This window comes from Musa acuminata, chromosome BXJ3-9 (genome assembly GCF_036884655.1).
Source record: "Musa acuminata AAA Group cultivar baxijiao chromosome BXJ3-9, Cavendish_Baxijiao_AAA, whole genome shotgun sequence".
Lineage (NCBI taxonomy): Eukaryota > Viridiplantae > Streptophyta > Magnoliopsida > Zingiberales > Musaceae > Musa > Musa acuminata.
The window spans coordinates 1,382,371-1,405,577 of record NC_088357.1 but is presented as its reverse complement, the minus strand read 5'-3'; the positions used below and the strand labels follow the sequence as shown (position 1 = coordinate 1,405,577).

At 34.9% G+C, this 23,207-nt stretch overlaps 2 protein-coding genes across 4 annotated transcripts; one reads left to right on the top strand and one right to left on the bottom strand.

Annotated features, from left to right (window-relative positions):
• LOC135585817 (F-box/WD-40 repeat-containing protein At3g52030-like) lies at positions 1 to 10,385 on the top strand. Of its 2 annotated transcripts, none has more exons than XM_065166120.1 (9): positions 1 to 281; positions 1,526 to 1,726; positions 4,315 to 4,369; positions 5,377 to 5,475; positions 7,036 to 7,139; positions 8,186 to 8,275; positions 8,535 to 8,677; positions 9,555 to 9,639; positions 9,900 to 10,385. In XM_065166120.1, exons 1-9 carry the CDS (start codon positions 88 to 90, stop codon positions 10,267 to 10,269), a joined length of 1,341 nt encoding a protein of 446 aa, XP_065022192.1. In that variant the 5' UTR covers positions 1 to 87; the 3' UTR covers positions 10,270 to 10,385. The 2 variants fall into 2 exon arrangements, with proteins under 2 accessions (XP_065022192.1, XP_065022191.1); XM_065166119.1 differs by having other exon boundaries at positions 4,300 to 4,369.
• A 1,656-nt stretch (positions 10,386 to 12,041) lies between these two features.
• Positions 12,042 to 21,197, bottom strand: LOC103996719 (short integuments 2, mitochondrial). Of its 2 annotated transcripts, none has more exons than XM_009417690.3 (8): positions 20,905 to 21,197; positions 19,709 to 19,813; positions 19,453 to 19,530; positions 17,426 to 17,567; positions 17,273 to 17,343; positions 15,777 to 15,873; positions 14,334 to 14,554; positions 12,042 to 12,639 (listed from the first exon to the last, which is right to left on the bottom strand). In XM_009417690.3, the coding sequence occupies exons 1-8, from the start codon at positions 21,064 to 21,066 to the stop codon at positions 12,391 to 12,393; spliced, it is 1,125 nt and encodes a 374-aa protein (XP_009415965.2). In that variant the 5' UTR covers positions 21,067 to 21,197; the 3' UTR covers positions 12,042 to 12,390. The 2 variants fall into 2 exon arrangements, with proteins under 2 accessions (XP_009415965.2, XP_065023511.1); XM_065167439.1 differs by lacking the exon at positions 20,905 to 21,197 and adding an exon at positions 20,310 to 20,463.
• Between the last annotated feature and the right edge of the window lie 2,010 nt (positions 21,198 to 23,207).

Genomic DNA, 23,207 nt, shown 5'->3' with positions numbered 1-23,207 from the left:
TCGTTCGTGGTTCTCTATCAACAGCCGATCAGGGCGGTCCGCAAGAGAGCCCAGAGGTCGGCTGACGCGCGTCGAGCGCAGCAGCGGATGGAGGTCACCGGCAGCAGCGGCAGACACCGAGCGGTCGCCGCTGGATCAGGCGGCGGCCGCGGAAAGCGGAGGTCGGTAGACGTCGGCACCGGCGGGTCTATTCGTTCTCTCGGCACCGACCTCCTCTGCATCGTCTTTGCGCTTCTCGATCACTTCGATCTCGTCCGATGCTCTGTCGTCTGCAAGTCCTGGTTCGTTTCCCTTTCTTGTTGATTCCATCGTTGACCTTCTCAGGTACTAGGGCTGTTAAGAGAACAGATTCTTAGCTTTGGGTTATTATTTCTAAACCTGATGCCGCATCCTTCTTCATGAGTCTCGTGAAGTTGCTTTATTACGTCCATGATTTTGGTTAATTGGGATAACCGATGATGGAAGCTAAACAATTTCCATTTCTTTTTAATGAACTTTCTGGATGTTTTATACCAAGGAAACCCATTCCCGACCAGAATGCGCAAAACCTGTTCGGAAAAGTCCCTTGGATAAAAAAAAGGAAGAAATGCAAAGCAAAAAATAAAAAAATTAATAAACACATAGTGCAGGCCAAAGCTCCTCCAACTGTAAACACACACACACACAAAAAAACACTCTAACATGAATAGGAGATAATTGTCCATTGAGTGCACCAAGCCGTCCCAACTGTTCACATAGGATAAATATGTTTCAGCAAGTGTGAGGCGTTCTACAATTAGGAAAATCTCTTCTTTTTTTTTTGTGAACTCTGCATCTTCGTTAATCAATGTAAACAAGTTAAGGATAAAATTCTAATGCAATAGGCCCCAAGGGCAAATTTGTAACTCACTTGCATGTTAGAGTTTTTGTTTTGTGTGTGCGTTGTACAATTAGGAAAATCTCTTTTTTTTTTTGTGAACTCCGCATCTTCCTTAATCAATGTAAACAAGTTAAGGATAAAATTCTAATGCAATAGGCCCGAAGGGCAAATTTGTATTTCACTTGCATTTTACGGATTGGAAGCACATACAAATCTAAATGGATTTTTTTTCACTTTTTTTAACTAAACAAAGTCATGTGGATTTGAAGGAATATGGATCTAGTTGATTTAGATGAGGAAGAACAGGTGAGGAAGAAGATACGCGGAATAGAGGAGGAAGAAGAGTAGGGAGATGTGGAGAAACTGTTATTACTTGCTTAATAGTTCCCATTTCTATTGATGAAAAGCAGAGTTCTTTTAATCATTATAATTTCAACTGCTACATTCAATGGTCAAACTGAATAATGATGACTCTTTCAACTAACACATGTTCACCACAAGCTTTGGGATGTAATTACACGGGAAAAGGGGAGGGAATGGTTTTTTATATCACTAAGATATAGGGATATGGAATGAAAAATTTCAACATAAATTTAGAGTCCAAATATGTTTCTAATTTTTTTTTATTTGAAGACCGATAAATGCTCATGACTTATTATGTTACAGGAACAATCTAATCTACACATCCTCATTGATGAAAGATCTATATAACAAAAGAAATCCACATCTTAAATGTGCTTCTATCAAGTCAGATATGCTAGAAACATCAATGAAGATCTATCTGGAAGAGATAGCTATGGAAGAACACAAGTTATCCTTTCTCAGAGGCTCGGTTAAAGTTGACCAATGGAGTGGTCACCATGCAAGGTATTCTCTTTTCTTTTATCCAGTATATATATCATATAAATAGAATTTTGCTATTTGGATTATCAGTTTCCAACCTTATCTCTAACAAATGTAAAATTTCAAGTTTTATTCCTTACATCTAGGGATTTACCGATGTTTATGTTTTTGAAAAGATTATAAATTTGTTGTGGACAATGAGATACAACTTAAAATATTGAATAAATCTTTCCAGCAATGGTAAGACTGAAAAAATCCAACATCCTTAAAAATGTGCCCTTCAACATAATGAATTTGGTTTGGTATGGGATGCTTAACAATGTTGCCTACCATCAACATGGGTTTATTTTCTGATAAAACCAAGGTTTTCAATACTATTGACATGGGGGTTTTAGTTCAATGTTGGCACAGTCCAATCTGGCATAATATAGTCTGCATGCCTCTTGTGCACACAAATCTGGTTAAGAATTGGAGTCTCCATAGTATTTTACACTAGCATGGCACTGTAAGGGTCGTGCCGATCAAAAATTCAAACCATGATAAAACATATCTGACATTGGTGAAAGTTTTCACTAAACTCAGGCTGTGTCGCCTTTGTGGCAAAATCCTAGTCCATGCATAACTTATGCCTAGTGTCCTGTGCCAACAAGCTTGTATCTTGCTTGTAGGGTGCTAACGAAGGGGCACCATGCTATGTATCGATGAGTGATGTAGAAGGTAGACAATGTCAAGGGCCTATTGTCTTGTAAGTTCTTTAGCATTAAAAATGTTCTGTTTGGCACAATCACTTTGCCATAGTATGTTATATACCTACAAATCATATCTCAATATTGACCTTCTCTTTCTTTGAAAAATAAGAAAAAATAACACGAAGTAACACATTGGATGATGCTTTTTCCTTTTGTTCTGCCATATATGTCGTGTCTGCATTTGGCATTTTACAGATTTGTCTATTCCATGTTTAACACACATACTAGGATTTATGCTAATTGCTTTTGTTTGGGAGAAAGATTAAAATATTAGTCCATTATCAATACCAATCATCGGTTAAACTGGTATGGTATGCATGATATGATGTCTTGGTATAAACCCATCGGTATTAGTTTCTAGCCTAATAATTTATAGTAAGCCTTGTCTTTTGCTTTTGTTGAGGACAATCAGTATTGATTGCTGGCTAGGTTATTGGAATTGGTATCAGACTGGTATTTATATTCTCAATTGGATCAATTATTAATTTCGTATGTGGTCCATGAAATCATTATGGTAGGAAGGCTGTGATCATGAGGAACTCCTATCTCATTTGATCTCAACTAAACTTTCTCTCATCTCCTCGAAGTCGTCAACTTTTTAGACTCGTAAATTTATGGTTGATTTGCATAGATCCAACATGAACTCTTTAATCTAAATAATTTCTTTAGTCAACCAAATAAAAAATAATTTCTTTAATCTAAATCTAAACATGAATTCGTGAGTAAAACCATAAGAAAAACACAAGAATAAAGATTCATTTCACACATTTAAAAGAACACAAAGAAAAAGAAAAGATTAGCTTTAGATTTACCTTCCTTTGGAAAAATGACGTACCAAATTTTGCAATTGAAGCTTGATTTGCTTGAAGTTGAAGTTTAATTTGGGGAAAAAGAGAGTCATAGAAAGATAATGTGGGAAAGGGGACTGATTAAATGTTTAAACAAGTGGGATGGTTCAGTTGGATGCGAGTACCATGCAGTATTTTGTTACCTAGTACACCTAGATGTATCAATCAAAATTGGGTGGTCCACCCTGTATGAACTAGGACCATGCAATTTCTCCCAGGTTCCATGTACTGGTTCACTTTTTGACTGGTTTGACCATAATCGTCATCCTTGGTTCTAAATGATTTGTTTACTTCAGTTAAGTGTTACGCACGAAAATGTATACTGGTTTACAATTGAACCAATAAATACTGATCAAGAAGATCCTCATCATTGCTTCCAAGTAATATGATTAATAGTTAAGATTACTCCAGTATAATGTGAGGTATTTTTGTACCTGGATATGACTGGTTAGATGTCACATTTTTCATTTCGCTTCTAGTTGTCCTTTCTTTTGAAAGTAATTCTACTCACAGGATCAATTAGTTATCATAACTTTTAGACGCATATTCAATCTCTTAGTAAAAGATAAGGTTTTATATCTTAGTCTGTTACCTGTTTTAGTAACTGGTTGGACTGGTATAGTACTGGTATACTCGCCTGTTTCATCTGGTATCACCAAAAAATAGTAAAATAAATATTGACCGATACTGAACTGCATCTGTCTAGTATTTGGAACGTTGGTAAAAGCAATCTGGCAATTTATAGTCATTGTAAGCTAATACTTCTCTGTTAGTCTTTGCTTTTACAAAATGCAAGTTTTTAGCTATGCAGACTTCCTTTAACATATACAAGTTAAATTGAAGATTATAATGTTACTTCTCATTGCAGTTCTATTCTATCATGTTAAATTGTAATTTAGTATCATGATTTTTTTTTCATTTTTTTTTTCTCTTTGCCAGTAGTGTTAGTGGTACTAGGATAACTCTGCTTCTCTATTGTATTGCATTTTTTTCATCCCAGTGATTTAAATATCAGGGTGAATGTATGTCGGATGAAAAGAGGCTTAATTCTTACAGGAGTTGGAGATAAGGTATTGCTTTTATCTGAAATTATGATTGTTTACATGATATTATCATATAAATAGTTTCTGTAGATAATCTTTCATTTACATGGATATGATTTTTAAAACTACCGATTCACCAATTTTTATCTATTTGCTTAGTATTTTACTTTATATACCAAATATTATTTAGAATTTTTTCTATTTTAGTTGTTACACAGATTGGGGAATATTATCAAATTAAAAGTCAGTAAATAACTAGGGATAAAAGTCATATGAAATTCTGGGACTACTGAAAGACCTTAAGTGAATTGAGATTTTAAAGTTTAAACTTCTAAATGGGTTGTAGAAGTTTGAGTTTTTAATGCTCTAGATATTCAAATAAGTGGAAAGAATCCTATCATTTTTGTACTGTTCCAAATAGCATGACTTGCTTGTGAGGTGTTAAATTGCAATGAAATGTGAGCCATCTCTGAAGAGGTAAGACTAAATGATTAGAATAAGAAAAAGAACAAGAGAATAAGAAAAACCAAGCCTGCATGTCCAACACATTATGCATGTTGCCCAGTTCATCTCTTTTATCTTTCTAGGAGTTGCTTATAAGAATTATCTGAAGTTTACAATTTAAGTCAGCATTTGCCATGTTGGCCTTGGCTAATGAACCCATTTGCTCATCAAATCTCCAGCTAAAGGGTAATAGTTCATATGATGAATACATTAATTTCATGTCTGATTTTTGGGATGTAGTAGAGATTTGTACTTGATTTTGTTTCAGTCATGGGTGTATTTGTTTCACATTTCCACATACTCTTAGTGTGCTTCTCTTCTAGCTTTTGTTCTAGTTGCATCAGCATTGTGCTTCTCTGTGCTGTAACATTGATTAACTTGCATCTGTAAGCTGCTTTCTGGTGTAACCCTTAGAACATTCAGGCATTTATCCGGCATCAGGCTCCCTTTTGAAGACTTAATGTGATCTTGGATTAGTATTCAGATAGTCTTTCTAAATCTTTATGGCAATGCCATGAAACTTATAATAGGTACTGCGTCTATGGTCTGCAGAAAGCTGCAACTACTTGGATGAGTATGTCAGTCCGGAAATGAATCAACTAGTTGACTATGACTTTGATGAGAACAAGGTAAACTGGTAAAGTATTGATTTATCTTTTCAATTCCATAGATTTTAATCATATATGTGATTATATACAAGATATGTTTTCCTATATCTTAGCATGCTTTTTTTTATTCTACAGGTCTATGAAGTAATTGTTTATGCTTTAGATCATAGTGTTATGAATCATGAGTCATACTATGAAACCTTGGTAAAGAGTTATCAAAAGTAGGATACGGCTTGAAACAAGTATCTCTAAAAACCAATTTGGTTTTATGCTTTGAAGATCATCCATAGAAGCTATTTATTTATTAAGACAATGAATGAAAAAGTATAGGGAGAAAAAGAAAGGTTTGTATATGGTTTTTATTGACTTAGATAAAGCCTATGATAAGATACCTAGAGGTTTATTATGGTGGGTTTTAGAAAAGAAAGATATATCCATTGATTATATTGATGTTATTAAAGATATGTATGATATTATAGCTATTAGTGTTAGAACTATAGGAATTGTGTTTAGCGAGTTTTTTATTAGCATAGTATTACATCAAAGATCTGCATAAGTCTCTACCTTTTCATATTGATACTGAATAAACTTATTAGTCACTTACATGATAGATCTTCCTAGTGTATGTTATTTGTTGATGATATTATCTAAGTTAATGAGAGAAAATCGTATGAGCATGTGTCCAGGAGACCTTCGAATTCGAGTCAGAAGAGTGAAATAATTAATATTAGTTGTATGAGGAGAGATAGAGGAAGACCTAAAAAAATTTTAATAAAAATTATAAATAAAGATTTAATTACTTTGAGCTTAATTAAACATATGACTTTTTATATAGTACTCTTAGTGATAGTAAAAGATTCATGTAGCCGATCTCAAATAATTAGAACTTATATATGCAGTACAAGTATAGTTCAAGGTATCATTTGATTCCCATGTGATAAGATCAGTCTATATCAATATTTGATAGCATATGGGGGAGGAGCTGAATAAGGGGAGAGGGAGGACAAAAAAGAAACATGTGATAATTATATAAGTTTAGTGCAAGAACATAGGGAGACAAAAGGAGTAGCCTGAAACCTCTTAAGGATAAACAGGATGCTGACATAAAAAAGGGATCTGCCATGAGATTTGAAATAAATCACAAAATTCTGTGAATCCACTCTACGAATAATGTTTTGTCTTTTCTTTTCCTTGAATAAATTTGAATCCAATAAAATTGGGCAAGTTTTACCTAATGGTCCAGGGTTCAAAATCAGTGAAAAACCTGGTTCTCTAGTAGTATTGTTGTAAAGTAGTAGGGTTCTAGTTGGGGTCCATAATCATGTGTTCGTCACATGTTAATGCTTCTGAAAGGAAAATATATGATTCATGACCTTAATAAGATGAAACTGGTTTATTGTTCTTGCTAAGGTGTTGATTTGAATATGTGATTCAATCAAATCATTTTCTCTACATACAATCATGTCTTCTCTCTTGTGTCCTTATTATGACTAGGAAATAAATTTTAATGCACTTTTGATAAGGAGATCATGACAATGATTAATAAAGTTTTTTAATGGTTTCAAATTTCTATACTTTCAGATTGTAGGTTTAACTAGTGATCGAATATGCATATGGAGGCGCCATGGTCAAAGAGGTATCTTCCAATCATGCAAAGGTATCTTCACACGTGGACTATGTATGCGGTGAGCAGAAAAAAGGGTTTTCTTTTCATCATTATTGTTTAAATAAATTGATTACTAAATTCACCTCAGATGGAAGCATATGCAGTAAAATTCATTTTCATAGGTTTTTGTTGGAATGTAAAATAGGTAATTTTCAGTTGATACTTAACAGATTTGTGCTGTTGAATATGGTGCACTAAGGTCTGCTAGAAACAAAATCAAAGTTGTAATTTTGATATATTCTCTATACTGGCCTCATGAAATGGTATATTGTAGACCTTGTCCTGTTGAATAAGCCGAGCACATTAGATCATGTGAATTAGTGGTGACTGAATGATGTAGGTCAATGAAGGCAAAAGTCAAACTGGAGTAATTAGTCTCTGTTATTTGTTAGCCTAAGCAGCATGGACTGTACTGGACCTGTATTAACTTGTATCAGATCCATTCTGACCTACACTATATTGGTATAGGTCTGTAGTAAACTGGTACTAATAGATATGCTCTGGTTCACTTTGGCTCAGGCGTACCTCCAGTATCAGATCTGCCAAGTGAAAGAGATTATTAAGTTCATGTTTTGAGATTGTATATAGCAGCAGAAAGAACATTTTCATCTTGTATTAAGTTCTTCAGATCCAGCACCTTATCTTGTTAATGTTTGGTATTCAGTTATTATTTGTTGTCGGAGTCATGATGACGACACCTTTGCACTGGTTTTTTTATCAACTAGGATTGTCAATTCCATGAAGCATAATGTAGCACGTGTAGCATAACTATAAAATGCCTCACACAATGAATGTGGGAGCATGTGCTTGAACTTCCAACAAAATTACAGTTTTCATTTGATTAATGTTTGATAAATTTATAGTAAAGCAAAAGTGTCTTCAGACGTCATATTAGCAATTATATATTGGTGCTTTGGTAGCACTAGATTTTGTCCCAATCACCTTGATTTTTGGCATGTCTTATTGTCTTTGGTTATTATCATTTTCTGAGCCATGTGAATTAATATTCTACTGATTTCTTCATATGTTTACTTGTTTTAATATTTTTGTCCATTGTTTTGGCAGTTATATCGATCCAGAGGCTGTGATTGGTTGTGAAGATGGTAGAGTTCGTGTATTTGATATGTATAGTGGAAGATGCTCTCGAATAATTAGGTACAAATGTGACCAAGCAATTTCCATGCATAGCATTATGTAATTACTAAAGAAGAATAGCAAAAGTAGGATTTTGTTAACATCAATCTATATTTTGTATTCTGCATATAGGTAAGCATGTTTCCTTTTTGAGGACTCATGTTCTAAACTTGGGGCAACTTCTATCTGTTGCTTATATCTGCATGCCTGTTCATTTTTATTATTTATAAACATATGAGAAGATGCCACATGAATGTACTCTGGGTCCAACATTTTGCAGGATGCATTCTGGACCAGTCACATGCTTGACTTTGACTGATGATCAATTAGTTATTGGTGGTTCTACATTTGGAAACATAGCTATTGCAGATTTGTCATCTGGTAAAAGGATGGGTTCTGTGAAGTCTTGTTTTTCTCCTACAGGTGATTTTCCTAAACCGTGGCACTGTCATATAACAAAACTAAATAACTAGGTTGATCAAAATTGTACAATCTTTCATCTGGCCTGATGAAACAAAAAATGTGGATTTAGATCATGTATCATGTATCATCTTTCTCTTATTTGCTTTATTGTCATTTGATCTAAACCACTAAATGGGCAAATTAATGAAAAATCTTGTCCATTGATGATGAGTTGTGCAGTCTTGTTTCATTTGATCGATTTCAAGTGTTTGAAGTTTATTGTCTGTGGAACTATTGGAGGTATTTCTACTGTAAGGGTGTTTCTTTTCCCTTCTGCTGTTCGTGAATGAACCAGTAACTCTTTGTATTGCATTGATTTTCTCTTTTCATATGTGTGAGGTGTTAGAATGGTCAAAAGCCATGAGATATGATATCTTAGGTTCTATATCATCGCTGTTATTATTTCTGTTCTACTTTTTTTTTCGTTCTTTCTTTTGTTTTTCTTAAAAACATGAAGTTGAATATTTACTACAATATTGGCAGTATCATTACAGTACCCATACGGTAATGTAGTACTCTGATATAATGTACAGAACCATAGTGCCATGTGTTAATATATTTTGGTAGCTGTGTGGAATATCCAACAGGCTTTGAGGCCCTTGTTCATACTGTTTTTAGCCCTCAAATTCATTACAGAGCTTTATTTAAAATAATATTTCATTTTCTGAATATTATGGGTGTAAATTTATAGTGATATTTTCTGATTGAAAGCATATGTTATCCTGAAAATGGCAAATAATCAGGCACACAGTTCCCATCTTGATCCCTTCAGATTCCATGTGAGGCTCTTTGTTGTTTCCATCAGATCTTTGTCTAACAATATCATTCCTTAGAGCAGGCCTGAAATGCTTCTCTTTTAACATGCATTCATACTCGGTGTTTGCTGGATCAACTTCAGGCTATGCTCATTGTTGGGACCTCAGGTTGGTAATGCAAATACTTCAGGCTATCTTTTAAATCTTATTTATGTTCCATGAATGTGAATCATGTGGCTAGTCCATTTGAAGCAAAGGCTTAAACTCATTATCCTAAAAGAAAGTCACTATCAGTTGATCTTGGACTTTTTTCTATACTTCATACTTGGATCAGTGCAAGTTTGTAACTTGGTTTATGTATATGCATCCGAGTGACTATATTTAAGAAGCTTATTTGGAGGAACCCTGAACTTTTTTGCTTCTTTTAGGACTCTGAGACCAGTCTGGGAAACACGAGTTAGTCCCAACGTCATCTACACTGTGCACCATCTATCAAATGATACATCTATGTTAGCCGTCGGTGGAATAGATGGTGTACTCCGCATTCTGAACCAGAGCACCGGTGAAATTCTTTCAAGTTTGGTGATAGATGCTACCAAAGGGGTGCCACTTTCTTCTAAGAACAGTCATGAAGTGGTTCAAAAGAAGGTGAGGAGGCTTCAGGATACCACCTGCTTGGATATCATTCCCAGATACTTGCGGCCTCCCATAACATGTCTGGCTGTGGGAATGAATAAGATTGTCACCACTCACAATGAGAAGTTCATCAGGGCGTGGAGATTTCACATGAACAATTAGCTGGCTGATTTAGATGCAGAAAGTCTTGTTCCTCTTATTTTAAGTCAGTTACATGAATTAGCCCGTGAACAGATTTATGATATTTCATTGAAGCCTCTGGGTGAAGTGTTTCATCAGATGATTCACTGTCTTATGCTGTTGTTTCAATTGGTGGTATGTACAATTGAACGGCAGTGTGAACATTGCTCTATCTTTGATGCTGAACGCCCTCAGGAGGTACATGTCGTTGAGGGTTAATTGTAGATTACCTCTTGTATTTAGATCCTATTAGCATTGTGATCGTTATATTTAAAAATTTATATCAAGATTTTTATAGTTTTAAAAATAAAATAAATAATCTTATTTGTCTTAACGTCATCAATTGCATTAATAAAAAACATAATATGTGATATAATATATTGGATTGATGTGAAAGTGATGAACAAAAAGATAATTTTAATATTTTTTCGTTTTTAATTATTTTATTAATAAAAAATTAATTTTAACATCTTAATTGTCGAAAATAAAAAATATTAAAAATATCTTTTTGTTCGTTACTTTTGTATCGATTCAACACGCGATGTCACGTTGTGTATTCCATTAATGTAACGTATTATGTATTTCATCAATGCGTTGAGGATATTAGGATAAATATGTATTCCATTATTTTTTTTTAAGAACAAGGATTGCAATTCTAATATGGTCCAAGTATAAGGGGTAATGTTTAATTATTATTTATTTTATTTTTAAAATTATAAGGATTTTAATGTAAAATTTTCAAGTACAAGAACCTCAATTTTAATAGGATCCAAATATAAGGGGTAATGTTTAATTTCACTTCTAATATGGTCCAAGTATAAGAGGTATTTTATCTTTTTTATTTTTATCAAAATACTTCTTCAATTAGTTGTGTATTACATTGCTAGAAGGGATGTATTCATCATTTGTAGGGAGGGGTATTTAGTGTTTTCTATTTTTTTCATCAGTTCAAAACTGAAATGAAATCGTCTGTTTCGGTAATCACAGTCGAACTGTTGAAACCCAATTCAGTTCGGAATCGTCGAATCGAATCATGGCCGGAACTATCGGTGAAGAAATGCCTCGAGATAACAGTGAGGACGAGGCGATCAAGCAGAACATCTTCATTGCATTTCGTTTGTCGATACAAAAAAAAAAAATCGAATTTGAGGTGCAAACTCAACGAATCTCGATGAAAAAAATGGTACAACCGAACCGTGGTTGTCTCGTAGTCGAGGGAGAGCATTTCTGCACGAATATAACTAAAAATAAAATCTACAGAGAATACAACTAAAAAAAATCTACACCTGCCCTGCACTGTCAATCTATGTAGATCTATCGGAGGATATGTAAAAGGTAGCATCACGAGCCCCAATCTACTTCTAATATGGTCTTATTACTCCACATTTTAGTTGTCCGACATATTAGCATTTACATCCAATCTGCATCTAACATTCGACCTTGCCACAAGTACAATGCTAAGAAATTCGACTAGTGATTCTACAAAATCTAAATCCGGATATACCTGACAAAGTAAAGCCAGAGAATTCAGGAAAGAAAAATAAGCTACTATTATAAATAATCTACTACTCTCAAATAGGTTAAGACAGCCTTTGTAATGGTGTGTTAAGATAACTTCCGAGATAATTATGCAAAATTATCGACATTATGAATCTGTAAAGATATAGCCGTCGAACATTTCTGTTGAACACAACCGTTGGGATAAATGAGCATATCCACTCGGGCTGAGTATACATCTGATCCATAGGATGATATGTCATAAGACTGCCATGTCTCACTTCCCCTTATCAGGTCTGAATGTTACAAAACATTAGTACAAATGTGGTACAAAATTTTGTAATCCTAGTTGGCATACCAGAAGTCAAAATTTCTGATTCTTCAGGAGATTCAAATATTGCTAAAAGACAAAAAAAAATGTGAATTATGTCATATGATGGGAATTCTCAACTCTCCCTCTTTTCTCATATTGCTTTTCTGGTTAACTGCCACTTCATTTTAGGGGTTTCCTGTTTCCTTCCTAACAGTAGGAATGTGATGGCTCACAACAAATAACATGTTATATACAGCACATAAACTTCAATTCTGTTGTTTGCAAGGGAAGGATTATGAAGAATTTGGAAGGTTGTCGAGTATGAATGGGCCCAGTTTTCCTGTCCTAAATAAGGTTAGTAACTTCTTTGAGACCATCGTCCGAGCTTCATCACATGCTCTATGAGATGGTATCCTAAATGATTTCCGGAGTGCCGTAAGTTGAGCGTCAATCAGACTTTCTAGTTCACCCTCTTCCTCCAAATTGCCCTCGAAATCTTTGAATGTGAGATACAGTGTTCGTTGGACCTCTCTCACAAGATCCTGCATCAAACCAAAGGAATTAGATCATCTCCATCAATATAAAAGACATTTCTGTATGGAATCTCGACTTTGAACACAACCATGGTTATAAACCTTGGTTCACAACTCATACCAGTCCTCAGTTGGATTAGTACGAATGTATCGAACAGTACACCAACATATACTGTCCATCATCACTGAAAAAACTAATAAAAAAACAAATATCTAGTTATAACTTAGTGTATTGTTGCCGGGTATAGACAAGCAGTACATATCGGTCCGGCCAGGACTTAAAAGTTAAAACCATGACCATGAATGACACTGAAGCATCACAAAGTCTTCATAACTGATTGCAAAAGATGAACATGAGATAATGATAAAAATATGGTCAAGGAACAAGGTGACTTGACAAACTAATGTGCTAAATAACATACTAATGTAAATCAAATGAACTCAGAATTTGAATTCAAATTAATTAATACCCATTTCTGCAGAAATTGATGTGACGTCAAAATTCCATTCTAAAACTCATCCCCCACTTCGTCAGACATAGAAATAATATGCATACAGTACTGTAGTTTTAGAGACCTACCGATATGACACACTGTATATCATATCGGCTTTTCCTTTTTCAGCATCCTATTTTGCTCGGACTGGTACGAGATGGGCGATACATACCGGTCTGGGCATGTACCGGTATGTGGACCACCCATATGTCGAGAGGTCCAGTCCAACCCATTAAAAAAGTAAAAAAACTTGACGTTTTCCTTCAATTAGGGCTCGTGATCCATGACAACCACAGTTTCGTGAGATTGGAATCATCGCTGCTGTCTGATGCTGCATACATCCCTCCACCATTCGTTGTCGCCGCCTACCAACCCACCGCCCATTGCGTGCTGCCGACCACAAGTATGCTTCCTCCTTTTCATCCATTGCTTCCTCTTCTTTCTTCTTCTTCTTCCTTCCCTTTCCTCCACCGCCTCCTGTTCTTCCTCTATTCTCTTTCCTCCTTCCTCCTCTTCCTCCACTGTCATCCTCTTCTCCTTCATCTTCAAATCACCGATATATACCAGTGTATCACGTGTTGGTATACTGATACCAACTGGTATATACTGGTCTGACGAGAGCAATATACCCAGCGGCCAGCACGACATTTTTTCTTCTCCCTATAATCTTACTATTAAGTCAGGAAAAAGAAGTTTAATCCCAAGAGTCCAAGGAGAATTTGAAACTAAGCATCAAATTTTCCATACCAAAACACTGACAATATGAAAACAATCTTATCAACCCAACTCTTAGAATTCGAGCAATAATGTTGAAAATGAAAATGAATTTTTTGAACCTTACTTGCTATAGTTCCTGTACCAGATAACCCAATACACCGAGACTCAGCTGTCATGTCATAGGCATGGGGACAAGCTAGGAGACTGAAAACCTTGTGCACAATCATGTCTGTTTTGTCATTTTTTTGTGCTAAATATAAACTAATTAGATTGAGGATATATACATGTGTCTGTTAATACATGTATGTGTAAAGAATATCCACAAAATATGCAAAATGATAAAACTAGAATGTCTAGAACAAAAAGGTAGATGTAACTAGGCACTATTACTTGGTAATCCAAGTTTATTATATGGAAGAAAGAAAATCCCTATTAGTAAGAAGTCAATATGATGCAATTCTAAAGTAGCATGGAATTAGTAAAAATTAATACCTCAATGTACAAAGCATCAGAATCAGACACATTCAATTGCCTCCTCCTCTTTGGAATTGAGTCAGCAAAAATATTCTTGTTTCTTCCATCAAACTCAGGTGCTGTCCGCATTCGTTCATTACCTAAGCGATCCCAATGTAGAGGTGTTCTCCTACTATTCAAAATTGCCAATAAATATTGAGCAATGCGTTCTTCACCAACCACTGAGTCTTTGACAGCCCCTGCACACAAAATAGATAAGCGAGACAACAGAACGACAAGAATATACAATGTAACTGTCAGATATTTGCAAGTATTATAGCAGAGTGCTCGAGCCAATAGTTACTTAATGTATTTGTCAGTGAAAAATGATCTCAAATTATAAAAGTAGTCTGCCCCAAAGTCATGGTTTTATATCATTTAGCTGTAAGCAGATCTAGTGAAAAAAGGTAGCACTTCAGTGCGTACCAACACTCTGTTGGGAAAGGGAGAGGAGGGGAGGAAGAAGGAAGAGGAAGAGAAAGAGGAAGAGGAAGGAAGAAGAGGAGGAAGAGAAGAGGAGGATGGCTGGCAGCTGATGGCGGCAGCGATCGGGCAAGAATTCTGTGGCGAGAAGATGGTGGTTGAGATCAAGCAAGACCTAGTGATTGGGATTTATAACATATAATATAATTTTTTAAATGGACAGAACTGGATTGCCCAACATTTTGTTTCTGGGTAATGAGCTTAATGTCCTTTAATTTATCCATATTAGTAGGAACTTTAGTGCTGAAGCTCACAAATTAGCTAGTATGGGTTGTATACGTGACAAAGCAGTTGTCTAGGGGGCTGATTCCGGAACCCATTTTTTTGTTAATGTTTCCAACTTTTGAAGTTAATAGATGAGCTAGTTTCTTTCCAAAAAAAAACAATGAGTCTTGTTTGCAATAATTAATTGATAAGTATATTTGCATCATGGGTCTGCTCCATTTAGAATTGAGCAACATAATTTTCTTTGGTTCTAGCTGATGGAAAAGACAATTATTAGTTTATGTTTTCTTAGTTATAATTGAATTTGTGACTTCTAACCTTCCTAACTTATCACCCTTTTTGATTCACATAAAATAGAGATTATTATGTAAGATATTGTTCAGATATATGAAACACAATTCCAGAAATTCTTCATTTTAGGTCAATTCTCGACTTTCTTATTCGTCTGTGCTACAGGGTTTTACTATGTGCAACAGATTGAATAAAGGGTATAACGACCTTTGACTTGTAACTTATTTATTAGGTGGCTCATTTTCCTCTTTCTAAATCTTTTTGTTTACTATGTAAAATCTATTACTCCATTTTTTTTCTGCCACTCAAGAATAAACAGAATAGCATGTCATTCTAAAGCACATTACTATCATGGTGTGAAGACTATGTTACAAATAGTAGCAAATTGAGGGTGAAGAATTACAACCATAAAAAAAAGGGTACCTGTTAAAGCAAGCTTTAGGCCCGTCTCTATATCTGGTATGCTAGGCACAAGGACACCTGGTGTATCCAGTACATATATGCTAGGCCGATTTGCAATCTGTCCACCATTATATCAAGTTCAATTACAAGCTGTTGGAAACATAATCATATAGATTCCCAATTACCAATACAGAGTTTATCAGCAAAAGAACTTGTTATGCACTGACGAAACATTTCAACCAAACATCAGAAGTTGACTGTTACAACTTCCATATGTTTATTTCTATTATAAATTAGAACTGTGCATCCAGAAAATCGAAAACAGTAAAGCAAGATTACAATATTAAAAAGAGAATGGTGCATAAATCAAATCACAAAAGGACAATTTAGGAAATATGAAATAGATTTTGCTTACTTAGCAGATACACATTAATCTGATAATAAAGTGCTAATATAAGAAATACATGGCAGTAATTTCCCAAATCACGTATGACCACATAAGTTTATAAACAAAATCTGCAACATTGTGAATGGCAAAGCAGGAGAGCAGCATAAATAATTAAAAACTGTAATACTTGGAAACCATGGTGTGGTCCTGACATGAAGTGCCTAATGCATATAACTCAAGTCATGCTAGCAACTTTAGAAATAAAGTTTGTCAAGGTACAAAGAAATTATGTTATACAAGAACACCAGTCCAGAAAATTTATCCTCTAGACTGCACCAACATGCATATGCAGACAATACGTTGCGCCATTATGCAGCCACACTCTGCTCATATGTATTGCCTTCATGTGAGGGCCCAGTGCCACTTATGTGGTTTAAAAAAAATACATGGTAAGTGCAAGTGCAACATATTCCATTAGAAGGCAGAATATAGATAAAGTGGTTGTATTAGAATCTTATCTTGTAGCAGTTCTTACTTGTTGGATAATACTTAAATTGGTTCACTATTATATAAAAGTTTACTGGTAATATTTTGCTTATTTTAACGGCACCAATAACCCTGAAACAAATGGTCACTAACTGCTTCATGATTCAATTGGTCTACATGGTAAGGAACATCTACCAAGACCCTTAACTAGTCAAGGTCACCAACCCTAGTGAACGAATCTTACAACTTGAGATTAGGTTATTTCATTTCACTTCTATTTTCATGCATACTGGAGGTCATATGGAGGTGTCCTAGGTCATCAACACTTCTAACAGCATCATGTTCAACCATATTGTGGTAGATGGGAAAAATAAAAAAACTATTGCTCCTTTCCACGGAACTGTTCATATCAAGTGCTTTTGTGTACCAGTCTGTCAAGTAGGAAGGGTAGAAAGTCAAGACTAATCACCTTCACATTTTTACAGCGTCATCATATGATCAAAAACATGCCCTTAAAACATGCCCATAACCATACCTTAGGATGATGAATAACAAAAATTGAAACAATATGTACAAAAGAAAGTTGAGGAGACAGCATGTACTAATATTAAACATGTTAGGATAAAACTGAAAATATCAAGACCTTGTATCCTGCAATGTCCTGTGTCACACCTGGCAATGGTCCCACCGTAGCACACTTGATCTTCTCCTGCACTACAAAGAGTGCCAATAGAAACCTAAGTACCTCATTGGAAGAAAAAATAATAATATTATTAAAGGAAACTGCATATCTCACCTGGAAAACGAGAATTTGCAATCTGATGGATAGAATTGATAAGAGATGATTTGCCAACATTTGGGACACCAACAACCATAACAAGAAGTGTAGGTTCTCTAGAAATGACTTCCTTCAATTTCAACTCCACAAGTGCTAGAAGCTTTTAATCATAGAAAATTTAATTCAGCTTAAAAAGCCAATAATCATATTGAAACAATTAAGAAAGTCTTATGGAAATAATAAAACTTGGAATGAAAAGAACATTTTAATTTAGCTTACAGACATGTTGAAGATACAAAGATTCAAGCAATTAAAATATACAACAATTCTATCACCAGTTAGCTAAAGATTTTGTGGCAACACCAGTAATAAGCTCAAGTTAAAAGTTTTAAGTTGTATACCTATTACACAGCAGCCGATGCACTGGGGGCCAGTGAGCTTAGTTACTTAAAATGAAACAATAACTAGAAGAAAAAAAAAAGTACAGTCACAATTGTTAGAACATGTCCATTCATCTCCAACGAGTATTGGAATTATCTTGAGTGGCTTCCACACAAGTATTATCATGTTTGACAGAAATAAAGAAATGCAATGAATAACAATTCCCAGGTCTGATGGAGTAAAACATCAAATTCATTCACCAACTTTATATATTCATGAGTTACAAAGTGTTTTAAACCAAATAAGCCATCTTGTTCATGTTTTAAACCAAATTGTTTTAAACATTGCATCAGTCTTGTTCATGTCTCTGATTCAGCAGCATTACCATTTACAAGCATTCTTGAATATTTAAAGAGGATAGAAGGACAAGGTTATGATGGAGCAAGTAACACACAAAGTAAATTTAATGGTCTCAATATGAAGTAACACAATTCTGCTATCTGTGTTCATTGTTTTGCACATCAACTTCAACTAGTGCTCAAGACAAAAGCAAAAATAAAAGGTCCAAAATGATAGAATGGCGCGAGCATGAAGGCTTGCGAGGAATTGTCTGCTTTGGATGAGCTCGTACGGTTTTGCCCTTTCGAGGTGAGCCCCAAAAAGCGTCTCTGAGGGTAAGGGTGATGTTAGAGGCATATAAGTTCTTGGTTCCCCTACTTCTCAACCGATATGGCCCACCCCCCGCCCCCGTAAGGGAGCCGAGACCTCATCACCCTTCTTCTAGCACCATTATGATAAATCAACATCTTGTCATCATTCGTGTGAGTACGAAGGCTCACGAGGAATTATCCGTTTTGGGTGAGCAAAAAGGGCAAAACTGTGTGAGCTCACCCAAAACGAACAATTTCTCGCAAGCCTTCGTGCTCGCACCAATAACGACAAAATATTGACTTATCAAATGGTATTTGGTCTTAAGATTAGGGATGATAGAATCAAGGTCAACAAGTCCATGATTAATGAATAAAACAACTTATGATTCTTAATAATAAGTGAAAATGAATGTATTCAATTACCTTTATAGAAAAATAAAGAACTCTCAACATTAAAAAGGAATTACATAGTTCCAATTTGTTAAACAATTTTTGCAATTATACATGCATATGCACATCATTTGAAGTAGTATGGAAAAAAGTCAACTTGGCTTCCGTTAACCCCTTAAAGCATCAATTATATCCAGTTGTAACGTCACTGTTTAACTTATAGCAGGAATGGAGTGCATGCAGCTGTGCAGGAATCCAGATTTTCCTTCACCAAAATCCCAAAGTATTAGGTCAACTAGATGGGGGCACAAGACTGAGATTTGGACACTTTTCAAAGAGGATACAGTATAGAGTTGACATTATATTTAATTGCTTTTAGTAGGTTCCAGCATATAGTTGGCACTATAATTAAATGTTTTTCATCTTCAACATCATCTAAAATGTCACATGGTACTTTAGGGAAAAAAAGACAATGGAAATAATGAACATAAAAATCAGAAAAAGTGGAACCATTTAAATAAAAATATTCCCCAACTTATTTGAATAATTTGTACAATGTCAATTGAGAATTATAGTTGGAGGAACCAAATAGTATGTTTAACATATTTGATGGAGCAGACAAACCTGGCTTACAGAACTTTTGAGGTGAGCATTCATTGACAGACAGTCTTGCTTGCATGACTCAAAATGCTGTACCCATCGCTGTAAATCAGAAGAAAAGTTTATTTTACTGAACAGTACAAGATAAAAGGAAATACAACATATGAATTAAAAAGGTAATGGATTTCAAGAGAACATATAGATGGGCATTCATACTAGGAGACCTTTCTATGATGTTGTCATACAAGTGAAGATGATAAATACTTTAGAAACCACTTACATGCATTATGTTCGGATTTGCCATATCTTTCTTATTTAGGGCAATTATACGCCTCTTACAGGAAAGCAGACTCTGGAGATCCTCATTAGCGGATGATAATGGAATCTGCAGATAGGAATAGAATATGGGCTTCAGTTGACTGCTTATAATTAATTGCATATAAGAGATTATAACTATCAGAAATTAATATATGAGCCCAAGTAATAATGTGAAATGGTCAAATTTTGAATAATTTTTTAGGCAACTATAATATAACATGATTCTCAAAAAGAAAAGCATAATTTTACATAACTGAGAAAAACAAATCAAAGTAAAATAAATTTTGTCAAACGCTACCTAAATCTTTTGTCTCAAAGCAGCACACTGATGTCAAATGAGGCAGAACTAGAAGTAAATTTGAAATGCCAAAAGAAAAAAGAAGAGAAGAATGTCATGATTTTTGTGAAGACAAGAAGAAGAAGAAGCACAGCTGGAGTTGAGCATCCAAAATTAACAAGCTGACATGGTCATTAATATCTGAAATAAGATGTACGATTATAGATGATGGAAACCAAACATTAAACTACATTAGGTACACCTCATACTACAAGAATTAGCTCACCATGCTCCTCTTACAGCCTAAAATTAAGCTCCAACGACCAAACAGAAAACAGCATGTACTGAGACGTCAACAATTTTTATTACTTTGGTGGCTAGAATCAGTTAAAGCAGTTGCTGAAAAGAAAAGAAGCATAACACAACCGAGTGATATAATTATGCAGATAGAGTTTAACCAACAAAGAGTGTCAATGTAAAAATTGTCATTACCGAAAGAAGAGTGTGACCTATAGTGTGCTTGCTCAAGTGAAGGCAGCAACTGGATCAACTCACAAAAGAGCACTTGTCTGTCGTTTCATTTATAAGTAGATAGCCATTTAGAAGTATCAGGTTTTCTACAATGCTTAAGAAAGAGGTGTTTAGGTTGCGACTTCAGTGCCCCTCAAAGTCTTTTCATCGAACAAATGGTAGACAACTTACCACTTGTGTTTTCATTCCCAGAACGTCCCCATTAACAAACTAAAAGACTATACAAGTTCAGGAGAACGAAGGTCGAAGCAAGGAGGCGTCGCTTAGGATTGTTAGGGCAGCAAGAGGTACTAAAGTTGTTTGGGTGGCGGGGAAGGAGAGAAAAGTGGTGCAAGAGAGTGGTGTCTCACGCGGGCATCGCGCACTTCGATGACGAGGTCGGCGAGCCTGAGACGATCACGGATAGCCCGAGTGGCGGCAGCCATGTGCCCGGGGAACCAGTTGATGGCGCCACCACCGGGGTTGAACCCCATCTCCGCGATGCGTTTGCCCATCTGCGCCCGCCCACCCATCTTCGCCGCTACACCCCTCCTCCCCTCCCCCGCCTACACCGCCGGAGCGTGCTCGGACGGCGCCTCCTTTGTGTTCGGTCGTGTGGCTACTTGGACCGAACGCGCTACACCGCGGGACTGCCGCTGAGGAAGGGCAGCCTGGGAAGAGCTCGGGCTCAGAGGAACTGGGCCATGGTCGATAGCCCATCGTCTTAAAGACGATGAAAATTGAGGGGCGATTTCCTGAAAAATACTCCTTTTTTTTTTAGGCCTTTTTTTTTTCAAAGATGCCTCAATTTTCAGTTTTCTTATTTATAATATGATTTTTTTTTCTCTAATACATTTGAGATGTTCTTTTGTTATTATTCGAAGTTTGTTGTCTCCGCCCTATGAGATCTCCCCATATTAGTGAGGTTTGGGATGAGAAAAATAAGCATAAAAATAGGAGAAAATACAAAGGAGAGAGAGATGGGATGACGATTAACAATGGGAGAAACGACAAAATGGATGCGAGGAGGGTAGAAGTAAGGATAAGGTTTTTGATATTATGAACATTTATAAAGAGATGAGAGTCATGACTAAAGAAGGGATGATGAGTAATTGATGCTAAGAATCTATGATATAGGATGAGTAACGATGAATTTACTTATTTTTGATGACAGAGAGGTATAGAGTTAAAAAACAGATAATAACAAAAAAGATAATAAAAAAAATAACTCAGACCTTTTGCATATCTCGCATGTGGATAATAAAATTATTCCATCAGAATAAATATAATCTCACACCACTCAACATTAATTCATCTCTCATCGATCCATTATCCACATGAATCAATAAAATATATAGAAATAAAAAATACAATCACATCAAATAAATATAGGATATATTTTTTTCTTCGAATAAGATAATTTTCTTGATTTGATTTAAGGAATAACCTTCTTTTCCTCATGATATTATTCTTCCTAAAGATGAATACTTAAGATATCTAATCAAGATTTATAATATTTTAATCAATAATTTGATTTCTTCCACTTTTTCTAAATTTGTTTCTTTTTTCTTAGTGTTGAGTAAATGTTGTCACATGAGAACTTATTCAATATACCTATAAATTAATAAAATTTATTTAAATAACATATAAACTAAATTACTCTTGGAAAACAATTGTGACGATGAGGGATATTTAAGATATTATAGAAAAAAGAGATACCATATAAGGAAAACTAAAAACTAGAGGCATATTTTAAAAAAAAATCCAAAAACAAAAGCTTTTTATGCAAATGGTAAAAATTTTAATTGGTATTAATAAATTTTAAAATTTTATATCCATTCCTCTGAGCTTGAATTCAAAAATTAAGGAGCCAAATAATAGTTGATAATGAATCAGGAGTTTATTGGATATGACAAAAAGATAATTAAGTATATGCCTTTTGTAGATTGATGATAAATGATCTGCAATAATCCTTCAATCTATATTATTGCAGTTTTTCATGCATTATTGAATGTATTAATAAGCTTTTATGACAGCTACATATGGCAACATTGGAACTCTTTAAATGACCAGAATCAACAAAATTCACTTGGAGGGTACTGTAATGAGAAATATTATTAGACTAAGATGTGCAGAAAAGAATTGGGATGAAGCATATCCCATATTAAATACTGCCATTTGTCTTATATGTCATGTATATATGTATGGATCTAAAATAAATCAAGATAAAATTATCATGATTCTCTTAATATTTTGATAATATATTATCATCATCATAAAATGACATTTTCTCATTCTTTGCATATGATCATAATTTGATGATTCATTGCTAATGATTCATTCAAATCAAGCAGGATTGCTGTTACTAGTAAAGATATCTGTAAGTTCAGTGAATTGGAAACTCATTTAATTTTACATCTACTTGAATGTGTTTTGTACTGAACTTTTGGGCAAAACATATGGCTATTAGCTTACATGATAAGCAACTACAAGTGGTCATTCATCAGTTTCAACAAGAGTTGTATGGATGAGAAGATAAGTGGCTACAGGATCATCAAATGACATTTAGTCATTTATTACATCTAAGCATGCTATCATGGCATGTTTCCAGAAGCATTCAATTCAGATCAATCATGATTGATGTTAGTAGTATAGATATCTACAAGTTCAATTA